Here is a 25,734-nt window from a genome sequence, read left to right as displayed (position 1 = left end):
AGACTTGTCTAGTAATGGAGATAGTGATAGTGAAGGGGAGTTTATTTATGACACGATTCTTCAGAATGACAAGAATGAAAAGGAAGATGAAGACGAGGTGGTAAACAAAGTGAATAATGAAGGTGTAGCAGGCGGCAACGAAGGTGTAGATAATGAGAAGGAGGATGATAATAGGGAGGGTAATTCTTCAACAAATGAGGATATCTCCCTTCATTCCAAAATGGGTAAGGCAGATTCTACCTCTAATCAGCAGGCGCAAGGATATTCGATGTTTATGAATTGGAGAAATTAATCAAATCTTGTGAAGGTGAAGGTAAAGACATCAGTGGCCACTCAAATTTATTTCAGGAGTTAATAAATAAGATAGGTGAGAATATTATTAATCAATGAATATTTTGTCGATTAATATTAGAGGGGGGAAGAAAAGGCGCAAGCGAGTATGGGTCCGTGATATGTGTTTCAAACATGGTATTCAATTTTTGGGAGTTCAAGAAACGAAGATGGAAAAACTAGAACCATTTCGTATTAAATGTATGTGGGGTAACTTTTGTTTCGAGTACGCATGTTCTCTTTCGAGAGGTCGTTCGGGAGGTATTCTATCGATATGGGATCCTAATGTTTTAACGAAGGATCAAATATGGTGTAGTGACAATTTTGTTATTATGAAGGGGACTTGGAGTGGTCACAGTGGCGATTATTTTTTAGTAAATATTTATAGTCCTCAGGATCCGATTGCTAAGATTCACTTATGGGTGCAGTTATTGGAATTTAAGTCGCAGAATGATGGTATCTATATATTTTTTGGTGACTTTAATGAAGTTCGTTCAGAGGAGGATAGATATGGCACTTTGTTTAACGTTCATGGTGCAACAGCTTTTAACACTTTTATTAGTGATGCAGGTCTCCATGATTTACCATTGGGAGGAAGGAGATACTCGTGGATGAATAAGTCGGGATCAAAGATGAGTTTGCTAGACAGATTTTTGGTTTCTTCTGAGGTGTTAAATTAATTTCCTGATCTGAGATTGGTGGCGTTAAAACGGGTATGGTCTGACCACGTTCCCATTTTGTTTTATGTCGAGAAGGAGGATTTCGGGCCAATTCCTTTTAAGTTTTTTAATTCTTGGATGACGAGGGATGGTTTCAAGGAACTTGTTGAAAGGGTTTGGAATACAGAGTGTGAAAATGACAGATTGGTGGTTAAGCTGCGCAAATTAAAAATGGAAATAAAAAACTGGATTGGCGAGGTGCGAGATGATGAAAAAGGTAGAATTAATGCTATCAAGTTACGGATTGATGAGATAGAGGGAAAGATGGATCGTTCGTGTGCCTCTCTTGAGGAGTTAGACGAGAGGACACGGATCTTTGGTGAATTGAATGATTGTATTGATAGAGAGGAGATGGATGTGATTCAAAAAGCTCGTGTAAAATGGGATATAGAAGGGGATGAAAATTCGGGATTTTTTCATGCCATGATTAATCATAAGCGTAGCGAAGGTGCAATTAAAGGGGTGATTTTAAATGGTGAATGATGTACTAATCCTGTTGACATTAAATCGGCTTTTTATGACTTTTATGCTTCGAAATTCAGCTACGTTCCTTCTGATATTGAGGGACTGCATTTGGTTCCAAACAGTGTGTTATCTTTGGAGTAAAATGTTATGATGGAGGCGATACCAAGTGATCAGGAGATAAAGGAGGCCGTTTGGGAATGCGGTAATCTTAAAGCGCCTGGTCCGGATGGATTCTCTTTTCATTTTATTAAGGAGTTTTGGGACATCTTGAAGGGGAGTATTACGGAGGCTGTTAAGGAGATGTTTACAAATGCTTATCTTCCTCGAGGTGCCAAGTCTGCTTTTATTTCTCTTATCCCTAAAGTACAAAACCCGGTGGAAGTGAAAGATTATAGACCTATTTCTTTGGTAGGTTTATATTATAAAATTGTTTCCAAGGTGTTAGCAAGACGGATTACTAATGTGATCGATGATATCATTAGTCCGGTGCAATCGACATTTATTGCAGGAAGGCAGATTTTGGATGGTCCTTTGATTCTAAGTGAGGTTATGGCATGGTACAAACGTAGGAAGAAAAGATTGATGATTTTTAAGGTTGATTTCGAGAAGGCTTACGATACTGTAAGTTGGAAATTTCTTTTGTACATGCTTCGTCTTTTAGGATTTGGTCCGAAATGGTGTTCATGGATTGAAATGTGTTTGCATAATGCTCATTCTTCGGTTATTATTAATGGGAGTCCGACGAATGAATTTTCCATTAACCGCGGGTTGAGACAAGGAGATCCATTGAGTCCGTTTCTTTTAATAATCGTGATGGAAGGTTTGAATCTAATGCTAAAAATGGTGTCGTGAATGGTCTATTTCATGGTTCGAAAGTGGGGAATGGGGTGATCAACATATCACATCTTTTTTATGCAGACGACGCAATTGTTTTGTCTGAATGGTGTGATGCGAATATGACAAACATTGTTTCCATTTTCAATGAATTTTATGCAGTTTCTGGATTGAAATTAAACTTGTCCAAGTCTTTTCTACACGGATTTGGGGTGTCTAATGAGGAGTTGTTGTCGAAAGCTGCTAACATGGGATGTTTACCAGGTAGTTCTAACTTTATGTATCTTGGTTTACCTATTGGTTTTAATATGAATTGTGTTGGTAATTGGAAGCAATTGATTGATCGCTATGTTAAGCATTTGTCATCATGGAAAGCTAATTTGTTATCCATTGGTGGGAGGTTCACTCTAATTAAAGCGGTGCTTGGTGGGTTAGGGATCTATTTCCTCTCAACTTTTAGGTGCCCGGAAGGAGTGTTAAAAGAGCTTGAACGGTGTCGTTCCAATTTTTTTTGGGGAAGTGATAAGGATCATAAAAAGATGTCATGGGTAAAATGGGATAATGTGATTGCCCCATATCACAAAGGAGGTATTAAAATAGGAAGTTTGAAGGCGTTTAATTGTGCGTTACTTTCCAAATGGAGATGGCGTTTTCTAAATGATCATGATGCATTATGGTCTAAGGTGGTTGTGGATATTTATGGTACTGATGCGGGTTTGTGTTCAAATGGTAAACTAGTTGGAGGGATTTGGGCAGGCATTGTAAATACACTAATTCAGCTTGATCAAAAACAGATTGCTCCATTGAATGTTATTCGCCGAAAACTTAGAGATGGTAGTTTAATTCGGTTTTGGAAGGATGTCTGGATCGGAGATGTGACTTTGGAAAGAAGATTCAATAGATTATTTCACATTGATGAGGATGGTTCATGCTTGGTTCGTAATAGATTTACAAATGGGATATGGACTTGGCGTTGGAATAGAACCAAGTTATCGAGTAGACATCATGCTGATCTAGGTGAATTATGCAATATTTTACAGCAGGTGCAAATTTCAGCAACTACTGATACATGGGAGTTTGATCTTGATGTAATTAATGGATTTTCCGTTAAGGTTATGAGGGAGTTTATTGACGAGAGGATTCTCCCTTCGTTACAGGTTAACTTTTGTTGGACTAATACTATACCACGTAAAATTAATATCTTTCTATGGAGACTTGTGTTGGATAGACTCCCGACTCGGTTAAATCTATCGATGAGAGGGCTGGAAATCATGTCCATAGCTTGCCCAACTTGTGGTTATAATGTGGAGTCTAGTGACCATGTGTTTTTTTCGAGTACGCTTGCTGAGCAACTATGGTCTAAAGTTCGTGTGTGGACAAATTTCAATATGCCGTCTTTTGATTCATGGAATGATTGGTTTCTTTGGTTTGAAGGATGGACCGCAGCTTCAGCAAAGAAGGCGAAAATGGAAGCGATTATGGGAGCTATGATTTGGTGTATTTGGAGATATAGGAACGAATTCTTGCTTAGTGGTACCCGTCAGAGGAAAGATTGTTTATATGATTATATTTGTAATTTTTCTTTTCGTTGGGCAAATTATAGAGGTTAACAAAAACTGAGCCGTAATATGTGGCTTATAAATCCGTTGTAATGGTTGGTTTTAGCCCGTTTCTAGTTTCTTGCTAGCGGGTTTATTTTATATAATTTGACGTTCCAAAAAAATACATTGCAACTAAACACTTACTAACAACATTAACAAGCATTCAATGCACCAAAAGTCCATTTTAAAGTTCGCCAAACCCTAACCAAGAATCATGAATTCATCAAATTTGTTTATGAAGTTTTTCTAAGTCAACCAACATACCAAAACGAAGCTAATGATGCTAGTAAAACTTTTAACACGTGAGCTTTAACATTTAAACAACATTTAATCATCCAAAATCAAAGATTAAACTAACTCATTTCAAGTGTTCATGCTAGTTACTCCAAAACAACAAATCGAGCAAACCCAACACATATTCATGTTAGACTTGAGCCATAGATACTAATTAACACCATTTCAAGTCAAAAACACTAAGAACATGAAATCTAGAGTTTTAGAAATGTTACCCAAACGAGATGAAATTGGTACCAAAATTTAGAGGATAAAGAGAGGATCACGAATATGTAATTTGTTTTGTTGCAAGCTTCCTAGATCGAATTTAGATGATGAATGAATGATTTGGGTGTTATGGGTGTTCTTGTAACTAGAGAGAAAAGAGAAAAAAAAAGGGAGGTAGGAGATGGATGGAAAATGAATGGATGAGATGGTGGGTTGACTAGTTGACCTAGTCAACTAGTTTGCCCACTTGACGCCAATAGTCCCTCGAGTTTAAAAGCGGGTGCGTGAATTTACCAAACGAATTAATTTAAATACGCGAGAGTAAACGGGAGATGTTATAATCGAATAACGAAATATTAAGAACGTTAGTTAACGAAAGATACGAATTTAGATAACGAAAGATATTATCTAAAAAAAAGACGGTGTTAAAAATAAATTTAACGGAAAAACGCGGGATGTTACATTACCCACACCTTAAAAGAAATTTTGTCCCAAAATTTAGTTGGAAGTAGTAGTTGTTGTTTCTTCTTCGAAACCTTTGCGTTGCAAATTCTACGAATAAGTGAAGGTACTCCCTTGTGCATTTCAACGAACTTTGACAGTCGGGGTTTTACGTTGTTTCAGAGTTTGGTTTAACGATTCATAGTTTCGACTGGTTCTCCTAGGAAGTGAAGTTTGTCATCGATAGTAAGCTCATCGAAGGGAATGAGAGGTCATGTTCGGCAAGACACTTCTTCAAGTTTGGAACACGGAATGTAGGATGAACAGAATTCGATTGTGTTGGGGGTTCAAAACGGTAAGCAACGGGTCCAAAAACGCCCCAAGATTTTTAAAAGGATCAAAATATCACGGATTTAGCTTTTTACGTTTCCCGAAATGGATTACACCTTTCCAAGGTGCAACTTTTAACGTTATGCGGCCACCCACTTGGAATTCGAGAAGTTTACGTCTAACATCAGCGTAGCTCTTTTGGCGACTACGGGCCGTCTTGAGTCCTTCTTGGAATTGAACGATCATAACGGTTATTTCATGAATGAGTTCGGGTCCAGTGGTTTGCTTGTCACCTACTTCGTTTCAACAATTAAGAAAACGACAATTGCGGCTATATGAGTTTTCGAAAGGTGTGGCGTTAATACTCGAATGAAAATTATTGTAGTAAGAGAATTCGGCTAAAGGCAATTACTTTTCTCAAGTAAATTTGAAGTTGATAACGCAAACTCGTATTATGGTTTCCAAGGTTTGAATCGTATGTTTGTTTGGTGCGTCGGTTTGTGGTTGATGTGCTACTCATGTCTAAACGTGATCCCAAGGCTTTTTGTAAGTCTAGAAGTGAAACGAGCATCTCGATCTGAAACGAGGTACAGTTCTTTAAGATATATTTGAACAAGTTTGTTAGGACTTGAAAACGTTTGTTAGAACAAGTTTCTTATCGGTTTCTGAAAACGTTCCTTAGGACTATTCACCCTCATGGCGAATACTATTATAACGTGAAGAGTCTCTCTCTCCATTGAGAAATTTAGATAAAAGATTTCCTTGTACAGAAGTACGAGTGTAATGCGAGAGAAGTTTCCGCCTCGATGTGAGCATAACAAGCATATTGTAGTTCGTCGATAAAACTGTGCGAAAACGAGATAGTATACACGTGTAACATATGTTTGAAGTTGAAAGAATTTTCCATTCATTAGGAAGCATAAGTATGGTTTGGCAATAATCAAAGGTGTGTCCTTGGTATGGTTGTTATCAATATTCTCGGAGTTTTCGGATGTCCAACGAGAAAAATGAAGTCATGTACATGGTACATGGTGGTGATTAGGTTGATCGAGTCCAATCACCATCACGAGTCATTAGAACTTTGGTATGACTTACTATAATATAACCACGTTGATCGAGTGTCGTTATATTATACTAATTCATACCTCCATTCCCACATTACTCCATAGATTCAAGTTCGTGTAATCGCGAAGATTTAAAATAACCAAATTGTAACAACATCTCTAACGTGACTCGTATTTAATCGAAAGAGTTAGTGCAATCTCTAAGAATGTGGTTCCCGCAGGAAATGTATAACTGATTGTTCACGTCAAAATGTTTAAAGTTGATTAGTAGTATCCCAGGTATAAAGAGAGTAACGAATCATGGTAACGAGTAGTACGCAACAGTAGTGATAGGTAGTGTTGACGATACTCATCAATAGTAGTGACCGTAGTAATGAATAGTGATATATAGTAAGGAGCACTAGTGGAATGTCAGTAGTGAGTAGTGAGTAGTGACCGCAATGGTCGTGAAAGTTTTACCACACTGGTAGGTAGTAAGCCGGGACGGCGGTGAATAGCATGGGAAGACAGAATTTCCAAACTAGTTTAACGAATTTAGTCGCGTCATCCTTACGCGTATGAATCTTAAGTTTACGTGTGTTACCAGAAAATGGCGGAATACGGATTCGCATGACGAGAGTTAGGTACAATTTAGAAGTTCACCGTAGAAACTTTCAAGTATTAATGCACAAGTAGTCAAGTAAGCGCTATCTATAGCAAATGTATGCCAGAATGCAATGGCTAACTATCGGGTTGTAGTCTAGACTCACTAATGCGTCCTAACGATCATGTCAGACACACTAATGCATATCCTAGATCCCTACAACCAACGCTCTGATACCATCTGTAGCGACCCGCCAAAATCTCCATTGACGGCGCCGTTAACTTAGGTCCCGTTGCGTGGTCGTAGTCCCTAAATGAGACGCGTTTGACCAAAATTATGTCGCATTCATTTGAAACGTATAAGAATTACAAAGTCTACTTTACCAAACGGATCGACAACAAGTTTAAGTTTACAAAAGTTGTAAAGTATAAATGAAATAACTTGCGACATAGTAAGTTTATAATCACGGTTGCTATAAATAGCGTAAGTATGTATGCTTAAGTTTGAATCCAAAAGTGCTATCGCTAGCGTATGCATGTATGCTTGACTCTAAGCAAGTAATCAAAGTGTGTGGAAGCATGTATCAAGTAGCCAAGTATGAACCTGAGAAACATATAGAAAACTGTCAACGAAAAACGTTGGTGAAATCATAGGTGTATTTGTAAACGTTGTTTTTGAACCACAAGATTTTGTATTTCCATAACGTTGATTATCCAAATCATTTGCATTCCAAAAGTACGTTCGCGAGCACCCAATTATCAAGACTTAACTGTTTTGTACCCTGTTACGTAGTGTTAGAACATACACTAAACTCGAAAATATATTTCATCCGCTAACGGTAGTGAACCGTCCGAATGAGGCTCGTCAAGTCCATGTGATCACATAATATAAGTTCTCGCTTACACCCTACAAGTGTAACTAATGATAATTGAATTGAGGATTTTTGTTCTAACTCGCTGTGGAATGTTTGTTTTCGTACTTGTGTTCAAAGTATAAAGTATGATACGTATATGTTTCTCATCCCATGATTTAAAAGTATAAAAGTTGTTAAAAAGATGGGACTATGATCTCACATCGAGTGCACGAGTATAAAATGTACTTCACAAAGTAAACGTGTGCATGAAAGTTGTTTAGCCTTGACCTAAACAAGTAAGTTGTATCAATTAACCGGTTACGACACAAGGTCGGACAAAATGTGTTCAATTAGTCATATGGCTCGTTACGACTCGAATATATAGCATGTGAGTCACGTTGTCAAGTTTCATGCAAGAATCAAGTATAAAATAAGATTGGAACAATTGCATAAGTATTTGGTTAAGTTTGACTAAAAGTCAAACTTTGGTCAAAGTCAACGAAAAAGTCAACGTGTTTGGGTCGGGTCTCGGACAATTTTTCTAAGCATAGAAGTCATATATAAGCATGTTGGCCAAGTTTCATGTCAATCGGAGTTGCGTAGCATAGTTAGAATTTTACGAAAATTGGAAATTTTGGACAGCCCTCTTTCCACGCTTTAAGCCGCGCCGTGGCTAGAGGAGCCGCGCCGCGGCTTAACACACACAAAAAATGCTGGTCTGTTTCATGTATATGCTCGAACCAAATTTCAAACAAACATAACTTATGAACCGTAAACATTCAAAACACGCATCTTATATCGTTGGAAAGGTAATTTAACAAGGAATACAACTAAACACATTTCATTAAACAAAAACATCATTTACAATAATCGAAATCTCGCCGAAAGATCATTATTTAACGTTTCAAGCTCCAAAAATGCAAAAGATGATTCGGGAATCCAATTTACACATACGATATGCCGTTTCGAAGGTAATTAAACATACATTGCAACTAAATACTTACTAACAACATTAACAAGCGTTCAATGCACCAAAAGTTCATTTTAAAGTTCATCAAACCCTAACCAAGAATCATGAATTCATCAATTTTGTTTATGAAGTTTTTTTAAGTCAACCAACATACCAAAACGAAGCTAATGATGCTAGTAAAACTTTTAACACATGAGCTTTAACATTTAAACAACATTTAATCATCCAAAATCAAAGATTAAACTAACTCATTTCAAGTGTTCATGCTAGTTACTCCAAAACAACAAATCGAGCAAACCCAACACATATTCATGTTAGACTTGAGCCATAGACACTAATTAATAGCATTTCAAGTCAAAATCACTAAGAACATGAAATCTAGAGTTTTAGAAATGTTACCCAAACGAGATGAAATTGGTACCAAAATGTAGAGGATGAAGAGAGGATCACGAATATGTAATTTATTTTGTTGCAAGCTTCCTAGATCGAATTTAGATGATGAATGAATGATTTGGGTGTTATGGGTGTTCTTGCAACTAGAGAGAAAAGTGGGAAAAAAAGGAGGTAGGAGATGGATGGAATAGTCTTTCGAGTTTAAAAGCGGGTGCGTGAATTTACCAAACGAATTAATTTAAATACGCGAGAGTAAACGGAAGATGTTATAATCGAATAACGAAATATTAAGAACGTTAGTTAACGAAAGATACGAATTTAGATAACGAAAGATATTATCTAAAAAAAAGACGGTGTTAAAAATAAATTTAACGAAAAAATGCGGGATGTTACAACTGAAACTCAATGTCACCTAGACTAGGGGTGTTCATCGGTTCGGTTTTTGGTTTTTCAGTTTATTCGGTTCGGTATTTCGGTTTTGAAACTTATAAAATCAAAATCGAAAACCAAACTGAAACCGAAACCAAATTTAAATATCAAAACCAAAACCAAAACGAAACCGAAAACGGAATTTGATTTCGGTTTGGTTTCGGTTAAAACCGGAAATCACTAAAAATAAAAATCTTAACCAGCATAATTACTTACATATAAATTAGGAATAACGGTTGTGGAATTAAATAAGTATACAGGATATGTAACACGTTATTGTTTAATTAAAATAAAATAATACATTATATATATATATATATATATATATATATATATATATATATATATATATATATATATATATATATATATATATATATATATATATAAAATATGTTTTAATATGTTATTAATTTGAATTCGGTTTTCGATTAACCGAATATGAAATTTTAAAAACCGTAAACCAAACCAAAATCCGAATTGCAAATAAGATTTCGGTTTCGATCGATCCGAAAACCGTTTAAAAAAATTCGGTTTGGTTTATTTTTGGTTTGGATTTGATTCGATATTCGGTTTGAAACCAAATGGTGCACACCCCTAACCTAGATATTGAAATTAGATATTGAAGGTAAAATATAGAAATGGTTAAGTGTCTAGTTTTTTTTATTATTTAATTTAATTTTAATACATTTACTTATTATTTATATTATTTTAAATAACAACTATAAATAAATTAAATTAACAAAAACAAAAGTCCATAATATAACTAAAAGAAAAAATACAATAGTTAAATAACAAAATAAATTTAAAAAGACTATAATAAAATTTAAAGAACACACATACCTTTAATTTATTAAAAACAATACTAATCTGAATCTGTTGAGTCTTCGTCATCTCTTGCCACTTCCAAATTCATAAACATTTCATGTTTGATCTTCTACTTTTGCATCTCGATTAATTTCTAGTCAGCTTTAGTCATATCAGTCACTAGAATTCTCATTTGCGATTCAATTTTCTTTTGGTGATTATTATCTAGGGATGAATTGTTGTTACAATCAATAAATATAAATAATATATATATCCCCCTATATATATATAAATAATATATATATAATCCCTATGTAACAAAAAAAAAAAAAAAATATATATATATATATATATATATATATATATATATATATACATATATATATATATACATATATATATATACATATATATATATATATATATATATATATATATATATATATATATATATATATATATATATATATATACATACATATACATATACTAGTCATATCGTTTCTATTTTTTGAAACCTTCGAATCCGTAACTAAATTTTTCGTCAAACGTAACTCGTCATACTCACTCCATCTGTTGACAACAACTCCACTTCGTTTCCCTTTTTGTTCGGCACTCGGTTCTTCATCAAGTAGCTTTCTTTTTTCTTTATCTCTTGCTCGTTGAGACGTTGGTGTGAGTACTTCGTCTAGAAACGATTGCCGGTTTGAATCGGTTCTTTGTTGACTAGCCGTCCACGCTGAAAATTGTTCCATATCTCCTGGATTCGAAAATGGGTTTGTGGAACTTATGTTAAAATCGAGTTATATGGATTAGCGAAAATGTTTGGTGCGTTTCGAAATGGAGTAAATGGATTCCATTGACTCGATAATGGATTGTTTTGATTGTATAAATTGTTTGGATTGTTGGGATGGTTTGAGTGATTTTGGTTATTTGATTTTTTTTGTTAAGGAATGTAGAGAAAAAAAAAAGTAAAGAAATTGTTGTTAAAAAATGAGATAAAATGGTTGTTCAAATAGGAGTGAAATTAATTATTTAATTAAGAAAGAATTAAAGTTATTCGTTCAACGTATAGTTGAAACCCAAATCACCAAAGTCATTGGCTCGACACTAAATACCAACGTCGGTTTAAGGTCGACAAGGAGTCGACGACCATTGGATCTAAGCGTCGGATGGTGAAAATGATGAAAATAATTGGAACGACTCGGTATGCTCTAAATTGTTATAAAACGGTTTGTAGATTGATAATTCCTGATTGATTCTTGAATCGTGAAACACTTTCCAAATTAAGTATTTCGACTCTTTCCTGCCTTGAGTTGCACGAATTCTTAATTGGAATAAGACAAGAACGCAATTTGATTCTAGGCAAAAGAGATGAAATTATAATATTATTGAGAATATTATGTTTTCTGTGTATGTTGTTATGATAAGCAAAAAAAAAAAAAAAAAAAAAAAAAAAAAAAAAAAAAAAAAATTTGATATTCTGTTGTAGGCAGTTAAAACGAAGTGATACAACCCTTCATCTTGGCCGTAATAACTATTAATTAACAGTCACGACAGTTGGCGGGAAAAACGGTTGGAAGCACCTTTTCGTTATAGAACAGTAGTGCCTTGGACCCGCCATATTGCGACAGTGTCTAGCAACTCTTATAGGCGTGCACTCCGGACTCTCCACCCGTTACTAGTATAATCAGATAACTCTTGCTTTCCAAGTGAATCTTAGTTACCTAAAATTATTGTAAGATGACACTAAAATCACCATCATAAATAACTACTCCCTCCGTCTCATTCCAATAGTCCACAGACAAAAAACACGCAGTTTTAGAAAATCCCACTAACTTCATTTCTCCACCACTGAAATATCTTCTCTCTCCGGATCCACTAATGAAATATCTTCTTTACTTTCTATTTATAGAAGTGGACTATCGGAATGGGACAGCCCAAAATTGAATACTGCCCTATTGGAATGAGACGGAGGTAGTATAAGTTAGAATTGCATTATGTGTTTACATGAGTTTTAAATTATTATTACATACATCCAAGATATGTAAAGACACATATGTAAAGGAATATATGAAAGTTAATATGTTTGTATTTGTCATAACTTCTTGTCACACCTAGCTGTAACTCAGGCTGTAAATCTATAGTTGAAAGATATATGATGACTAATCTACTCGTATCTTCTTTCTTACAAATAACTAAATGATTAAACTAAAATGGCAAAGGTACACTTCTGTTTTAATTCTTTTTATGTGACAAATAAAACGAAAAAGGACACTCTACCTTCCAACTTAATATGTTCATATTTGCTTGCCCCACCCCCAAACCCAAAGAGCTGGACTTGCTATCGCACATTCTAGAACAAGATGTACAAAATATAAGTTAAAAGTTGTAAACTATTTTTTGGTTAAAAAAGAGAAACATAAATTGAAGTTGCTTCCCAAACAATGAAAGTACCAAATTAGATCTACAAGAAAGACACTTACAGTTGGAAGCCACAAAAGTGAGTGTAATTTCTTTGGTTGGTGAAGCATATAATTGTCTTTAATTATTAGTACCAAACAAAAGAGAAAACAAACACCGAACTATCACCCAATGTGATCAAAGGTGACACTAAAAAGTGGGAAATTTAAAAGTTATGAATAGTATCAGGGATATTTTCGATTTTTCACCTTTTCTTTTATTTTAACTAAATTTCATTTTATCAACAAAGGCCCCCACATTTTTTTGAAAAATTCAAATCGACCCCCCAAACAGGGGGTAAAGTGTCAAATAATTATTTTCATAAAAAATCTTAAATAAACTCCACCCAAATATTCAACAGGTCATATATTCTCGCTCGCAACGAGTTAAATTTTTCCGACACCATCGTTAAACTCGAAATAATTTTAGGAACACAATGTCACTAGCTATACGCAAAACGGACGCTTTTTAAAAAACGCTAAATATTTGGGGTACTTTTCATACACGTAGATTTTGCGTTAAATTTTTAAAAGTCGACAATTCTATAGCGAAACGCGGAGATGCACATATATTGTTAATTTAAAATAACATTTAAATCTCTCATGGGTTATATCTTTTAGTTCGACTCGAGTTGCGCTTCAACGACATCATCGTTGGCCACAAAATAATTTTACTAAACGCAATAAAATACATTAAAAATCGAACCCCCGGCGCGAAGCGAGGGTTCAATAACTAGTTTTTTCTATAATAATAAGATCCTAATTAATTTGTGACGTCTCCAAAGTAAGGGTGTGCATGGTACGGTTCCAGACCAAACTTGTTCGGTTCGGTTCCGTCCTGAATCCCAAATTGAAACAAAAACATGGACCGAAGACCGGACCAAATATTATTGGTTCGGTTCGGTCCGGTACGGTTCGGGTATTTTTAGTGTTTTTTTCGGTTTTGGTCCGGTTCGGTCAGGACCGAAGACCGAAAATCCGTAAATTTATGGACCAAGGACCGGACCGAAAAAGCTCGGTTCGGTTCGAAATCGGTTCGGTCCGGTACGGTCTTCGGTTCTTCCCGTACCATGCACACCCCTACTCCAAAGTAAAAAAAATACATTACTGAATAATTTAGTTTTTAACTTATTATAGTGAAAGATACTGATTAATTACACATTTATTTATAAGTGAGATAAATCTATTAAATTAAATCGATGTGGAACGAAAATATTCAAAAAAAATTGCAAATAGTATTAGATTCGAAGAAACATATGGTTACTAGGAAAAACACATTTAAAGAAAAGTTTAGAAATGTAGCTGACAATGATGAGGGTTAAATTTGAAGTCGATCGCCAAGAGATAAGACTGATATAAACTCAATATGGCTAAATGAACTTTAATGGAATTAATTATATATATCGGTATATATAACTAGGTGGAGCTAACTAAATAATAATTCATTTATGAAATTAGTAATTATGTGAATACTAAGTTTATAATTACTTATCATGTATCTTTTCTATCAAGTTTATATCAATTTCACATTTTTAAACTCTAATCTGGATAAGCTAGTTTTGTCTAACATCTATAAAATAAAGTCTAGTTTAACTTCAAATATAAACTTTAGCAGTCTAGCTACTTTCAATTATAGTAGAGTTTTATCAAACATACACTAATTCAAAATATTTTATACCGTAGTTTAATTATCACTTTTTTTGTCCTTTTTTAATTTAAACAGGTGCTCAAACACATTACGGAGTTATGTTATGAACATATATAAATAAAACAAGCATCCAACATTATATTTCCAAAAATATTCAATAAATATTTTTGTGAACAATATTAACTATAGCCCTTAGACTAGTGCAACATGAAAGCACCAAAAACAGCACACCATCACACCACCATCGAGCTACTGTGCGACGTGATGGTAGATTTTTTCCGGCACGATGAGGTGTTCACCGAGGGGTGTTTGAGCGTGAAGGGGTTTTGGGCCAATGGGCCAGCATGTATAGTCAAACGCTCAAAATCCAAAAAATGAGTCGTTGGTAAAAAAAAAAAAATTTAATAAAATAAAAATAAAGGTATTAAGTCAAACGGCTAGTTTTATATATTGAGATTATAGATTAAAAAAATATTAAATATACCTTTATATAAATTACACCCCATTTCTTATAAACTACACTCCATTCTATCAAATTACTTTCAACATTTCTATCAATATCTTCTAACAATGTCAAATTCCAATTCAAATAAGAGTGGTTCGAATTATTTATACAATTTTCAGTCACCAAATTTTCTCGGTTCGAGTTCAAATTCCCCGTAAAATATTCGGGATAATCGACCTTTTGACAATATCCCGCAACAAAATCTTATTCATGAATTTAATAACGCTCAATTTTTGCTCAGTTTTTACAACAACAACAACAACAATTTGCACAACAATATCCTATACAACAACAATTCTCACAATTCTCGCAACCGGGTGTTATAACATTTCAGGTTCCATGTATTCAACCATGCTCATAATCACAACCAACTTTTACACCTCTATATAACGAGGAAGTGGAAGAAATTCGTGTTGAAACACAACGACCACAAGTACGGGTTCGAACAAGTCATAGAAGAAAATGAAAGGAAGTTACAAAAGAACCACACAATAAAAAATTGTGGACTGTTCCGGAAGAAATTTGGATGGCGTCGTGTTGGATTGATTCTTCTAAAGATGGAGTTCTTGGTAGTTCGCAAAAAGGTGCGACATTTTGAGGTGTTGTTCGTGAAAAGTTCAACAATAACGATTCTCGTTGGTTACGAGGCGACGATCAATTAAGTGGCAAATGGCGTCATATGGATAAGGCGTGCAAAGATTTCATGGCCTTATATAATGAAGAAGAATGTAAACCAAAGTAGTGGTCGAAACGAGGATGGCATATATAACATGACGATGCAAAAATATTAAGAACAGTGTGGGAAATGGGGTTACAAAGAGGTTTGCGAATTTCTGAAGAAGAGTGCAGTTGTTGGAATTGGTGTGCGAAGAAGAAGAACTTCACAATTTGTATTGGAAGATGAAGACGATGATGTGGTTGCCGAAAACCAAACAGTTAATCTCGGTGAAGACCGGTTAAACAATCTCCAAGAACTATTTGGAGAAGAAGCGATTCGACCTCCAATGGGAAGAGAGTGATTGAAGAAGGCTGCTAGAAATTCCGCTTCGTCTGACTCGGCGACTTCATCACAGGGTACGAATTCTTCACGAGGTACGAACTCTTCAAGATTCGAAGAGTTGGCTTCAAAATGGGATGAGAAAAGGACGTGGAAATGGAGAGAATACGCAAATATAGACGCAAATATATCGATGCTATAATTGAGGAAGAACGAACACGATCGTCAATGGATTGTGTCACAAAGTTGCTTAAACTTAACGTTGACGAAATTGCGGACCCGAAAGAAAGGGAAAAGCTTTGAAGTTCATGAAAAAGATGATCGAGCGATATAAAGAGTGTATCGATATTTCAAGCGTCAACGACGATGAGTAATTGTTATATTTTATAATTAACGTGCGTTTTAATTTCTAGAGCTTTAATAAAGTAATTGTATTAGGATTTTATAATTATTGTAAATTTCTTTTTTAAGACTTTTAATAAATTGTAATCATTTTATTTTTATTAATTTGAGTGTGTGTTTTATTAATTTAAATTATTATATATCTATTATTTTTATAAAAAAATGCAGCGAATAAAAAAATAAACAAAATTGAAAAGAAAAGAAAAATGTGCGACCAATTTTTCTACCACACATCCATCACGTCATTACAAACTTCATCACGGCATCACACTTGCCACTTCAGCATTATACCCCACAAAAACACCCCATATCGCCCCCATCACTCCAACACCATTAATAATGGTCTTAAAATAATTGTTAAACAATAACAATTTATATTTAACTATTTGAGCTCAAGGGAATTAATTATAAAGTGTTTACTTTTCTTGTTAAAACTCACTTTCTATAATTATAATTAATATATATGTAAAGATAAACTATTCATATAGAAACGATGAGTTTCAATTTTTGAATAATTATTAAATATTGAATGCTTAAGCACTTTTATTGGTTTGCATTTTTCTTTAGAAATATGCTATGGGCTATGATTAAACTTACCAAATATATATTAATTTCAAAAGTATAACTCACTCATATTATGAATAAATATTCTTCCCAAAGTTATATATGAAAAGTGTGTATTAAAATGGAATATACATATTTCTAATTAATTTATCTGAGTTTGAAATTTTAAATACTATAATCATCACTTTAAAGATTACGGTTAGCATTGTCGTTCTTTATTGAGATCATGATACATGATACTAACCAGAGGTGTCTTCGAGCATAGGCAAGATAGGCAACCGCCTAGGACCCAAAATTTTAGGAGAGTTCAAAATTTTGAATATGTAAATATTTTTTTCAATAAATTTAATTAAATCAAATAAAAAATTATCAATTAAAGTTAAAATATATTGTTTTTTAGTAGTTAAATACAATGTAAGTAAATAAATAGATTGACTGTAGTATTAGTTTTTATGCGTACTAAACAATTTTAACATATATGTGGACTCATTTTTATTTTTATATAGGGCTTTTAAATTGTTAACACGACCCTGATACTAACATTTATTTTTTGAAAAGCAGTTGTAAAATATTTATCAGCTTAAACATAGAAATTGTTAATAACTTTTGTTACTGGGTTTGATTGTTCCAATTTTCGGGATGTTTATATTACAGCTTTTTGGTAGCTCACCAGTCACCCCAAATAATTAAAAGGACTCACAAAAATCAATATACGTTAAATAAAGTATATCATTAAAATATGATTAAAGACAACCATTAACACATACTCCGTATTTAACATACTCCGTATTTATTATGGAGTTGCATTCAATAAGCTCCTCCCCATTTCGATATATGTTCATATTAGAACTATATTTATATTAATTTCGACTACTTTATATTGATCCTTAGAAAAGTTTGAGAAGTTTACAGATTGAATATAAAGATAACATTAATTTGTCGTCGACACGTAATTTTTGGTTGGTTAAATTTTAATAGTACTTTAGTAATTACACGTACCGTCTAGTTAATATTTATTTATCAGTAACCAATAGTATGGTTAAATTTTAATATTACGTAATAACACATCTAATTAAGCAAGAGTGGTCGATCTACGAATCAATCTTTAAGACCTTCAAAAACACATCTAGATATTTCTTTAACATGTCTACTTGACTTTCTAAACATTCTATGGCTTGCTCGGGTCTGAGATTAAATGGGGTGATCATGAATACTTTGTAGCCGAGTAAATTGGCACTGTATCTCTTGCTTACCCCAACTTGTTCATTTTCAAGTGAGTTTCCGCCGAGTAACTGTGGAGTGCATAGGAGTTTATTGAAATGACCCGTTCATATCGATTATAAACGTTTCATAATAATTGATTTTATTGAGGTATTTGACTTCTATAAGATACATTTTACAAACATTGCATTCGTTTTTAAAAAGACAAACTTTCATTACAACGAAAGTTGACAGACATGCATACCATTTTATAATATATCCAAACTATAAATGACTTAATAATAATCTTGTTGAACTCAACGACTCGAATGCAACGTCTTTTGAAATATGTCATGAATGACTCCAAGTAATATCTTTAAAATGGGCAAATGCACAGCGGAAGATTTCTTTCATACCTGAGAATAAACATGCTTAAAAGTGTCAACCAAAAGGTTGAGTTCATTAGTTTATCATAATCAATCATTTCCTTAATTTTTATAGACCACAAGATTTCATTTTCATAAACAATCATACACTCGCAAGTGTATAAAAATCATTCATACGAAATAAACACCTGGTAACCGATATTAACAAAACGCATATAGAATATCCCCCGCATACACGTGCTTTGCACTCAGTATGCTCACAGCATACAAACAGGCCAACTCTTTTAAAAATGACGGTTGTATACACCTTACAAACAGGTCATTTCTTTTAAAGATGACGGTTGTATACTAAAATTCGAAGTACTAAAGCAGTTCAAATTCTCTGACTGGGGCGTGTCAAAGTCCATAGATCTATCTTTAGAATTCGCGTCAATTAGGGGCCATTTCCCTAATTCTTAGGCTACCAAGCTAAAAGGGGTGATATCCGGTGTACTCATAACTCAATCGTAGAATGTTTTTAAGTACTTGTGTCTAATTCGTCAAACAATTATAAAAGCGCATGTATTCCCAGTCTCAAAAATATATATTGCAAAAGCATTTAAAAAGGGAGTAATGAAACTCACGATACTGTATTTCGTAGTAAAAATACATATGACGGCACTGAACAAGTACAGGGTTGACCTCGGATTCACGAACCTATATTATATATATATATATATATATATATATATATATATATATATATATATATATATATATATATATATATATATATATATATATATATATATATATATTAAAACATGTAACAAGTTCGTATATTAATATTATTAATATACTTTTTATATTTAATGATTCGTATTAATAAATAACTTAAATATAGTTATTTTATATATTTTAAATAAATACATAATATTTATATATTTATTAAAGTAAATCATATATGTCTTTTATTATGTTTATTATATATATTTTAAGTAGTTAATATTTATTTTTGTAGTGCATTTATTAATATTTTCATAGTAATTATTTATTAAAGTAGTTTAACAATATAATATTTATCGCTCTTTATAATATATTAGAAATAAAATTTATATATGATAAAAATATATTTATATAATAATTGATAAAATTTATATATAGCTCAATTAATATCATTTTAATGATAAAATATAGTGATATGTAAGAATATTATTAATGGTAATAATAAAAATGATAATTATAATAATTTTTAATAATTTTTAGTAATAATAATAATACTATAACGATATTGATGATAATATTAGTAATAATATTAATGTTATTAATAATAATGATAATAATGATAATTATAATAAAAATGATAACTTTAATAATAACGATACTTTTAATAACAACGATACTTTTAATAATAATAATGATAAAAATAATGAAAACTATATTTTTATCTAAATCATAATCTTAACAATATTTTAACTAAATCATGATACTTATACTCCTTATTTCCTAGTCGATTTGTTTAATAGCTTTTAGTCCTCTTTTATATCGCATTCATAATAATGATAATAATAGTAATCATAATAATTGGATGATACTAATATTAGTTTTAATGATATTGATACTAATAATAATAACAATTATAATAACACTAATGATAATACTAATAATAATAATAATAATAATAATAATAATAATATTAATAATAATCTTAGTGATAATAACGATAATAATTTTTAATGATAATACTTATATTAATAACGTTAATGATAATAATAATAATTATAATTAGATAATAATAATAACGACGATAATAATAACAACGATAGTAATAAAAATAATAATAATAATAAAAATGAATTTAGGTAATAAAAATGGAATCGTTACTCACGTATCAATATTGTGATTCAATATTGCAGGAACGTATTTAGACGCGACGAACATGACAAACGCTAGATTGGCCTCACGAACAAAACCCCCCAACAATACCCATAACCTCCTTAGCTATAACCCATAATTTTCTTAGCTCTATCCCGCTCGAAAAACCCATTTAGAAATAACCCGAACATAACCTCGTCGTAGTATTTTAAGTATAATACTAATAATAATACTACTATTAATAATAATAATAAGATTAATAATAATAATAATTTATTTTATATATATATATATATATATATATATATATATATATATATATATATATATATATATATATATATATATATATATATATATATTGAGAGAGATGAAAGTGTGTGTGTAACAAACTGAATTCGTCGAGCTTTATACACATTTCCTGAATCTGATGCCCATACGATCGCATGGGCTTTCAGTGCAAATGTCATGCGATCGCATGGCTCCTGTGGCCAACTCACATTCGAATTATTGAGGGCTGCCGACAGTTTTATTATATTTTATATATAATATATTTAATTTATATAATTAATTATATATTATATTATATTTAAATGCATAGTTGACTTGTAATTTTAGTTCCGATAATTTATACGTTGACGATCGACTTAAGTTTCGGTTCCGGTTTCTCGAACGTTACTTTGAACGCTCTAATAATTTGCATTCTATGTTTCGTGATTCGTACCCTTGTCAAAATATAGACTTAGATTATCAATAAACTATATCACTCGAAATGTAACTTTAACGTTCGAGTGTTTTGGTCATTTGCTTCTTTAATGCAACTTCTCGTTATTTATATTTATATATATATGATAATATTAATTTAAATCAAAACGTTTTGTATCTAATTAATATTATATTTAATCACTTTGTAAAATAAATAAATAAATAAATAAATATATATATATATATATATATATATATATATATATATATATATATATATATATATATATATATATATATATATATATATATATATATCTTCATTTAAAAATATAAATTTGTACATATTATATATAATTAAAATATTTATTTAATAATATAATATTTAGTTTTTCAAAACTAATTATATTTTAAAGCTTATTATATAATTTAAAATCTTTTCAAAATTATTATTTAGTAATACTTTTACCTTTTTGAAACAATACAAATATATTTGCAAATTTATATTACAAAGTTTTAATTAAGTTCTTCAAAATTCATAAACAAATTATCTTATAAAATGTTTTAATAATAAAGCTATATTTTAACTGAAAATATTTTTGTACGTTTGAAACTAAATCAAATAACTATGAAAATTTTATTTTCCAAAACTAAATATATTTAAGAATCATTTTGTTAAAAGTTTAAAATAATGGAAATCGTTATATCAATAAACGTTTTAGAAAAGTAAAATTATATATACTCATAATAGATTTCAAGTTTTTAAATTACAGTTTGTTGGTGAAGCGTGGGATAAAGTCCAAAGGTTAAATAAACGTATGAAATCATCTTAATGTAAAATGTTGATTTACTTAACTTGTCGATATTCAACATCTAAGATATTTACACTCCACGTTCTTACTTTCACATTAAATAAAATGAAAGTTAAAATAGTTATCTTATCAAAGTTACAAGGAAAATATTGTAAAGCATGAATTGGAAATTAAACAGGAATCCCACTAACCCTTGTCTAGTTCCCGTTAATCGACACATTTGTTCTTACTTGTAAATCACTTTACCATTTTCCGAATGTTGTTAAAAAGAACAGATTTCTTAAATCATAGTGGACCTCATAACAGAGACCCGTAATCATATCACAATATATATGATAATTCAATCATTTGATATTATCTTTTAATTTCGTCGATAAATATATTGAAAGAAATACGTTCATGTAAAGTATTATACATTTAATACTTTGTTAACGTTTTTAATTAATATAACTATATATTATAGATACATATCTATATACACATAAATGTTCGTGAATCATCGAGGACAGTCAAAGGGTAATTGATTACATGAATATAGTTTCAAAATTTTTGAGACTCAACATTACAGACTTTGCTTATCATGTCGAAATCATATAGAGATTAAGTTTAAATTTGGTCGGAAATTTTCGGGTCGTCACAGTACCTACCCGTTAAAGAAATTTCGTCCCGAAATTTGATTGGGATCGTCATGGCTGACAATAAGTACGTTTTCATGACTCATATGAGTTGGAAATTAGGGTTTTATCACCAATGAGTAATAATGATAAACTAATTTATTTATGTGAAGAGTACGAGTGAAGTTATCACAAAAGAGTGAAATGAGTAAATGCAGGTTCGTCTTAACCAGTGACGTAGTCACGGTTGATTTCCAGAATTCAGGGAATTTAGAGGAAATCTTCGTAATAAGATTTGGTTCTTCGGTAATTAAGGTAATTAGGATCTTCTTTGGTTAAATGCAATAATCTGTTTCGATTTTTCTATCAGATATTTCACTATAAATCCACTCCCTTCGTTTCCTTAATTTCACAGCTCACACCTTTTATTATTTCTTTACCAATTCATACTTTAAAGTATTCGTCATTATGCTCCATCCAGTTCTGATTCTTGATATACTCCTAACTTTTATATCTGCCATTCTTCTTTTTCATCTACCACCGGAGAAATTTATTTACTTTTACTATTATCTTGGGGTTATAGTGTTTTTAATTCTCCCGTGTCTTTACGTTGTAATACGTATTGATATACACAGTTTATAATTTATGTGTTGTCGTCGGGCTTTATATTTTCCCTTGAATTTCAGAGTCCCTGCTTCTGTCTTTCTATAATCATTGACATCCACGGTTAATGCTCTCTCCTATTTGCTGTGATTCATACTCCCATTTCTATTTCGAAGCTTCATGCTTTTATTTTCTCTTCTCGACTTTAGGTACAGCAAGTAATGGTCCAGAATTCGTAGATATGAATTTTGAATGAACATAATTAATGTTCTTAGAAAGAATTTGTAATAGCACAATTTGATTGGTTAAATTACCAGAATTCAAGGGAAAAGATAGAACTATTAGAAAAATATGTTCTTAATATGTTTAGAGATTAGGTAGAATATAAGAGTCGTGTAAAATGGCACATGATGATGTTATGGTCTGTGAATCATCACGTTCTATTAGAAACTCAGCATGACTTACTGTAATATAATCACGTTGATCAAGTGTCATTATATTATACTAACTCATGCTTCAATTCCCAACACTACTTCAAAAATATTCATATTTTAAATTCGAATTTTTCAGAATTTAGAAACTAAAACAGTTTCCTTTATGATGTAACACTGATAGCGCGAAGAGATAAATGATTTCAGATAAGAATAGTTATGAAAATATCTTCAGAAATATCGAGGATATTTATAAATGAAAGATACGATGATATCTTAGAATTTCTAATATCGAAGGATGATGAAGAAGATATGTCCGTAAAGGTTTAGAGTCAGGAGCAAGGTATTCGCTAACGATCTCAGCAGATACTGAATCATCTAGATTCTTTGAAGGCAGGTTTAGTCTTTGTGATTTGTCCACAGCCTTCTTCATGATTTGCTCAATCCGTTTTTCAGTACCAAATTTTTTTCATTTTTTGAGCTTTTTCAACGCACTACTCTTTATCATTAAACTTTTGACTGTTAAGGTCGTTTACAGTTTTTGCTGCTTCATCATCATTTTTCAAAATTCGGAGAACTAATTCATAGTTTGAGGTGCTTTTCAGAAATTCACAATTGAAGTACGTAAATTTAACGACCTACCAAAATTTCCATTGATGCGGTACGTTATCTCTGGTCCCATTGCGAGGAATTGACCTCTAAATGATACAAGGTGATGATTTTGAATGCAACGTCTTTCAAAAATATGCCATGAAAGACTTTATGTAAGGTCTTTTTCAATTATTAAATACACAGCGGAAGCATTATGTAATACCTGAGAATAAACACGCTAAAAAGTGTCAACCAAAAGGTTGGTGAGTTCATAGGTTTATCATAAATAATGATTTCTGTAATAGTAATAGACCACCAAATTTCAGTTTCCATAAATATCCTTACACCGCAGTGTAATAAAAACATTCTACAACCATGGGCACCTGGTAACAAGCCTTAACAATAATAATAATGAATACCCCTGAATGTATAAAGTGCACCGAATCAAGTGCGATAATAACCTCGAAGTACTAAACATCCGTTGACTGCTAGCGCGACTAGTCCGGATGGGGTTGTCAAACCCGATAGATCTATCAATAGGATTCGCGCCTACCAGTTCATAAACCAATAGATTATGTTACCAAGCTAAAGGGAATATTTGTGATTCTAACCCACGTAGAATTAAGTTTAGTACTTGTGTCTATTTTGTAAAATAGTTATAAAACATTGCATGTATTCTCAGCCCAAAAATATAGATTGCAAAAGCATTTAAAAAAGGGAGCTATGAAAAAAAACTCATTATACTGTATTTCGTAGTAATTACGCATATGATGGCACTGAACAAGTGCAGGGTTGACCTCAGATTCACGAACCTATATTAAGTGTATATATATATATATATATATATATATATATATATATATATATATATATATATATATATATATATATATATATATATATATATATATATATATAAACATATAATGGAAATCACATAATTTCATTTATTAATATATATTATTTATATATTTGTAGTTATATAGAATTTATATTAAATTCCATTTAAAAACATATACTTATATTATATCTTAAATTATATGTTATACTCCCTCCGTCTCATTCCAATAGTCCACAGACAAAAAACACGCAGTTTTAGAAAATTCCACTAACTTCATTTCTCCACCAATGACATATCTTCTCTTTCCAGATCCACCAATGAAATATCTTCTTTCCTTTCTGATAGTGCTCCAAATGAACATATATTTAGTAGCAATATCCTTCCAATATGTAAAGTTTTCAGTTGCAATTGTTCTATTTTCAAGTAATATTCGTTTAAATAAATAAGTGCGAAGACAAAAGGCGAAAACAAAGATTTGAAGACGCAAACGTCCAAAAAGCTCAAATGTACAAGATACAATCCAAGTGGTTCAAATTATTGATGAGAAACGTCTAAAAAAGACAAGAGTACAAGTTGCGGAACGCAAAGTACAAGATATTAAATTATATGAAAGGACGTTCGAAAATCCGGAACCGGGACCAAAGTCAACTCTCAACGCTCGACGCAACGGACTAAAAATTATGAGTCAACTATGCACAAGAATATAATATAATATTTAAATTATTATATAAATTATTTATATATTATATATATTTTAAATAAAACGTCGACAAGTAAAAATCCAAAAGTTGGTGAGCTG

At 31.8% G+C, this 25,734-nt stretch overlaps 1 protein-coding gene across 1 annotated transcript; it reads left to right on the top strand.

The window, feature by feature from the left end:
• Positions 1-386: 386 nt before the first annotated feature.
• On the top strand, positions 387-1,532 carry LOC139902445 (uncharacterized). The gene is made up of 2 exons (XM_071885071.1): positions 387-998; positions 1,086-1,532. The coding sequence occupies exons 1-2, from the start codon at positions 387-389 to the stop codon at positions 1,530-1,532; spliced, it is 1,059 nt and encodes a 352-aa protein (XP_071741172.1).
• Positions 1,533-25,734: the final 24,202 nt, after the last annotated feature.

This window comes from Rutidosis leptorrhynchoides, chromosome 3 (genome assembly GCF_046630445.1).
Source record: "Rutidosis leptorrhynchoides isolate AG116_Rl617_1_P2 chromosome 3, CSIRO_AGI_Rlap_v1, whole genome shotgun sequence".
Taxonomy (NCBI): Eukaryota; Viridiplantae; Streptophyta; class Magnoliopsida; order Asterales; family Asteraceae; genus Rutidosis; species Rutidosis leptorrhynchoides.
This window is presented reverse-complemented; position numbering and strand designations above follow the sequence as displayed.

Coding starts and splice junctions, on each gene's coding strand:
- LOC139902445 (XM_071885071.1), top strand. CDS start 387: ATGAATATTTTGTCGATTAATATTAGAGGGGGGAAGAAAAGGCGCAAG. Junction 999..1,085: donor GATTTTTGGTTTCTTCTGAG/GTGTTAAATTAA, acceptor TATGTCGAGAAG/GAGGATTTCGGGCCAATTCC.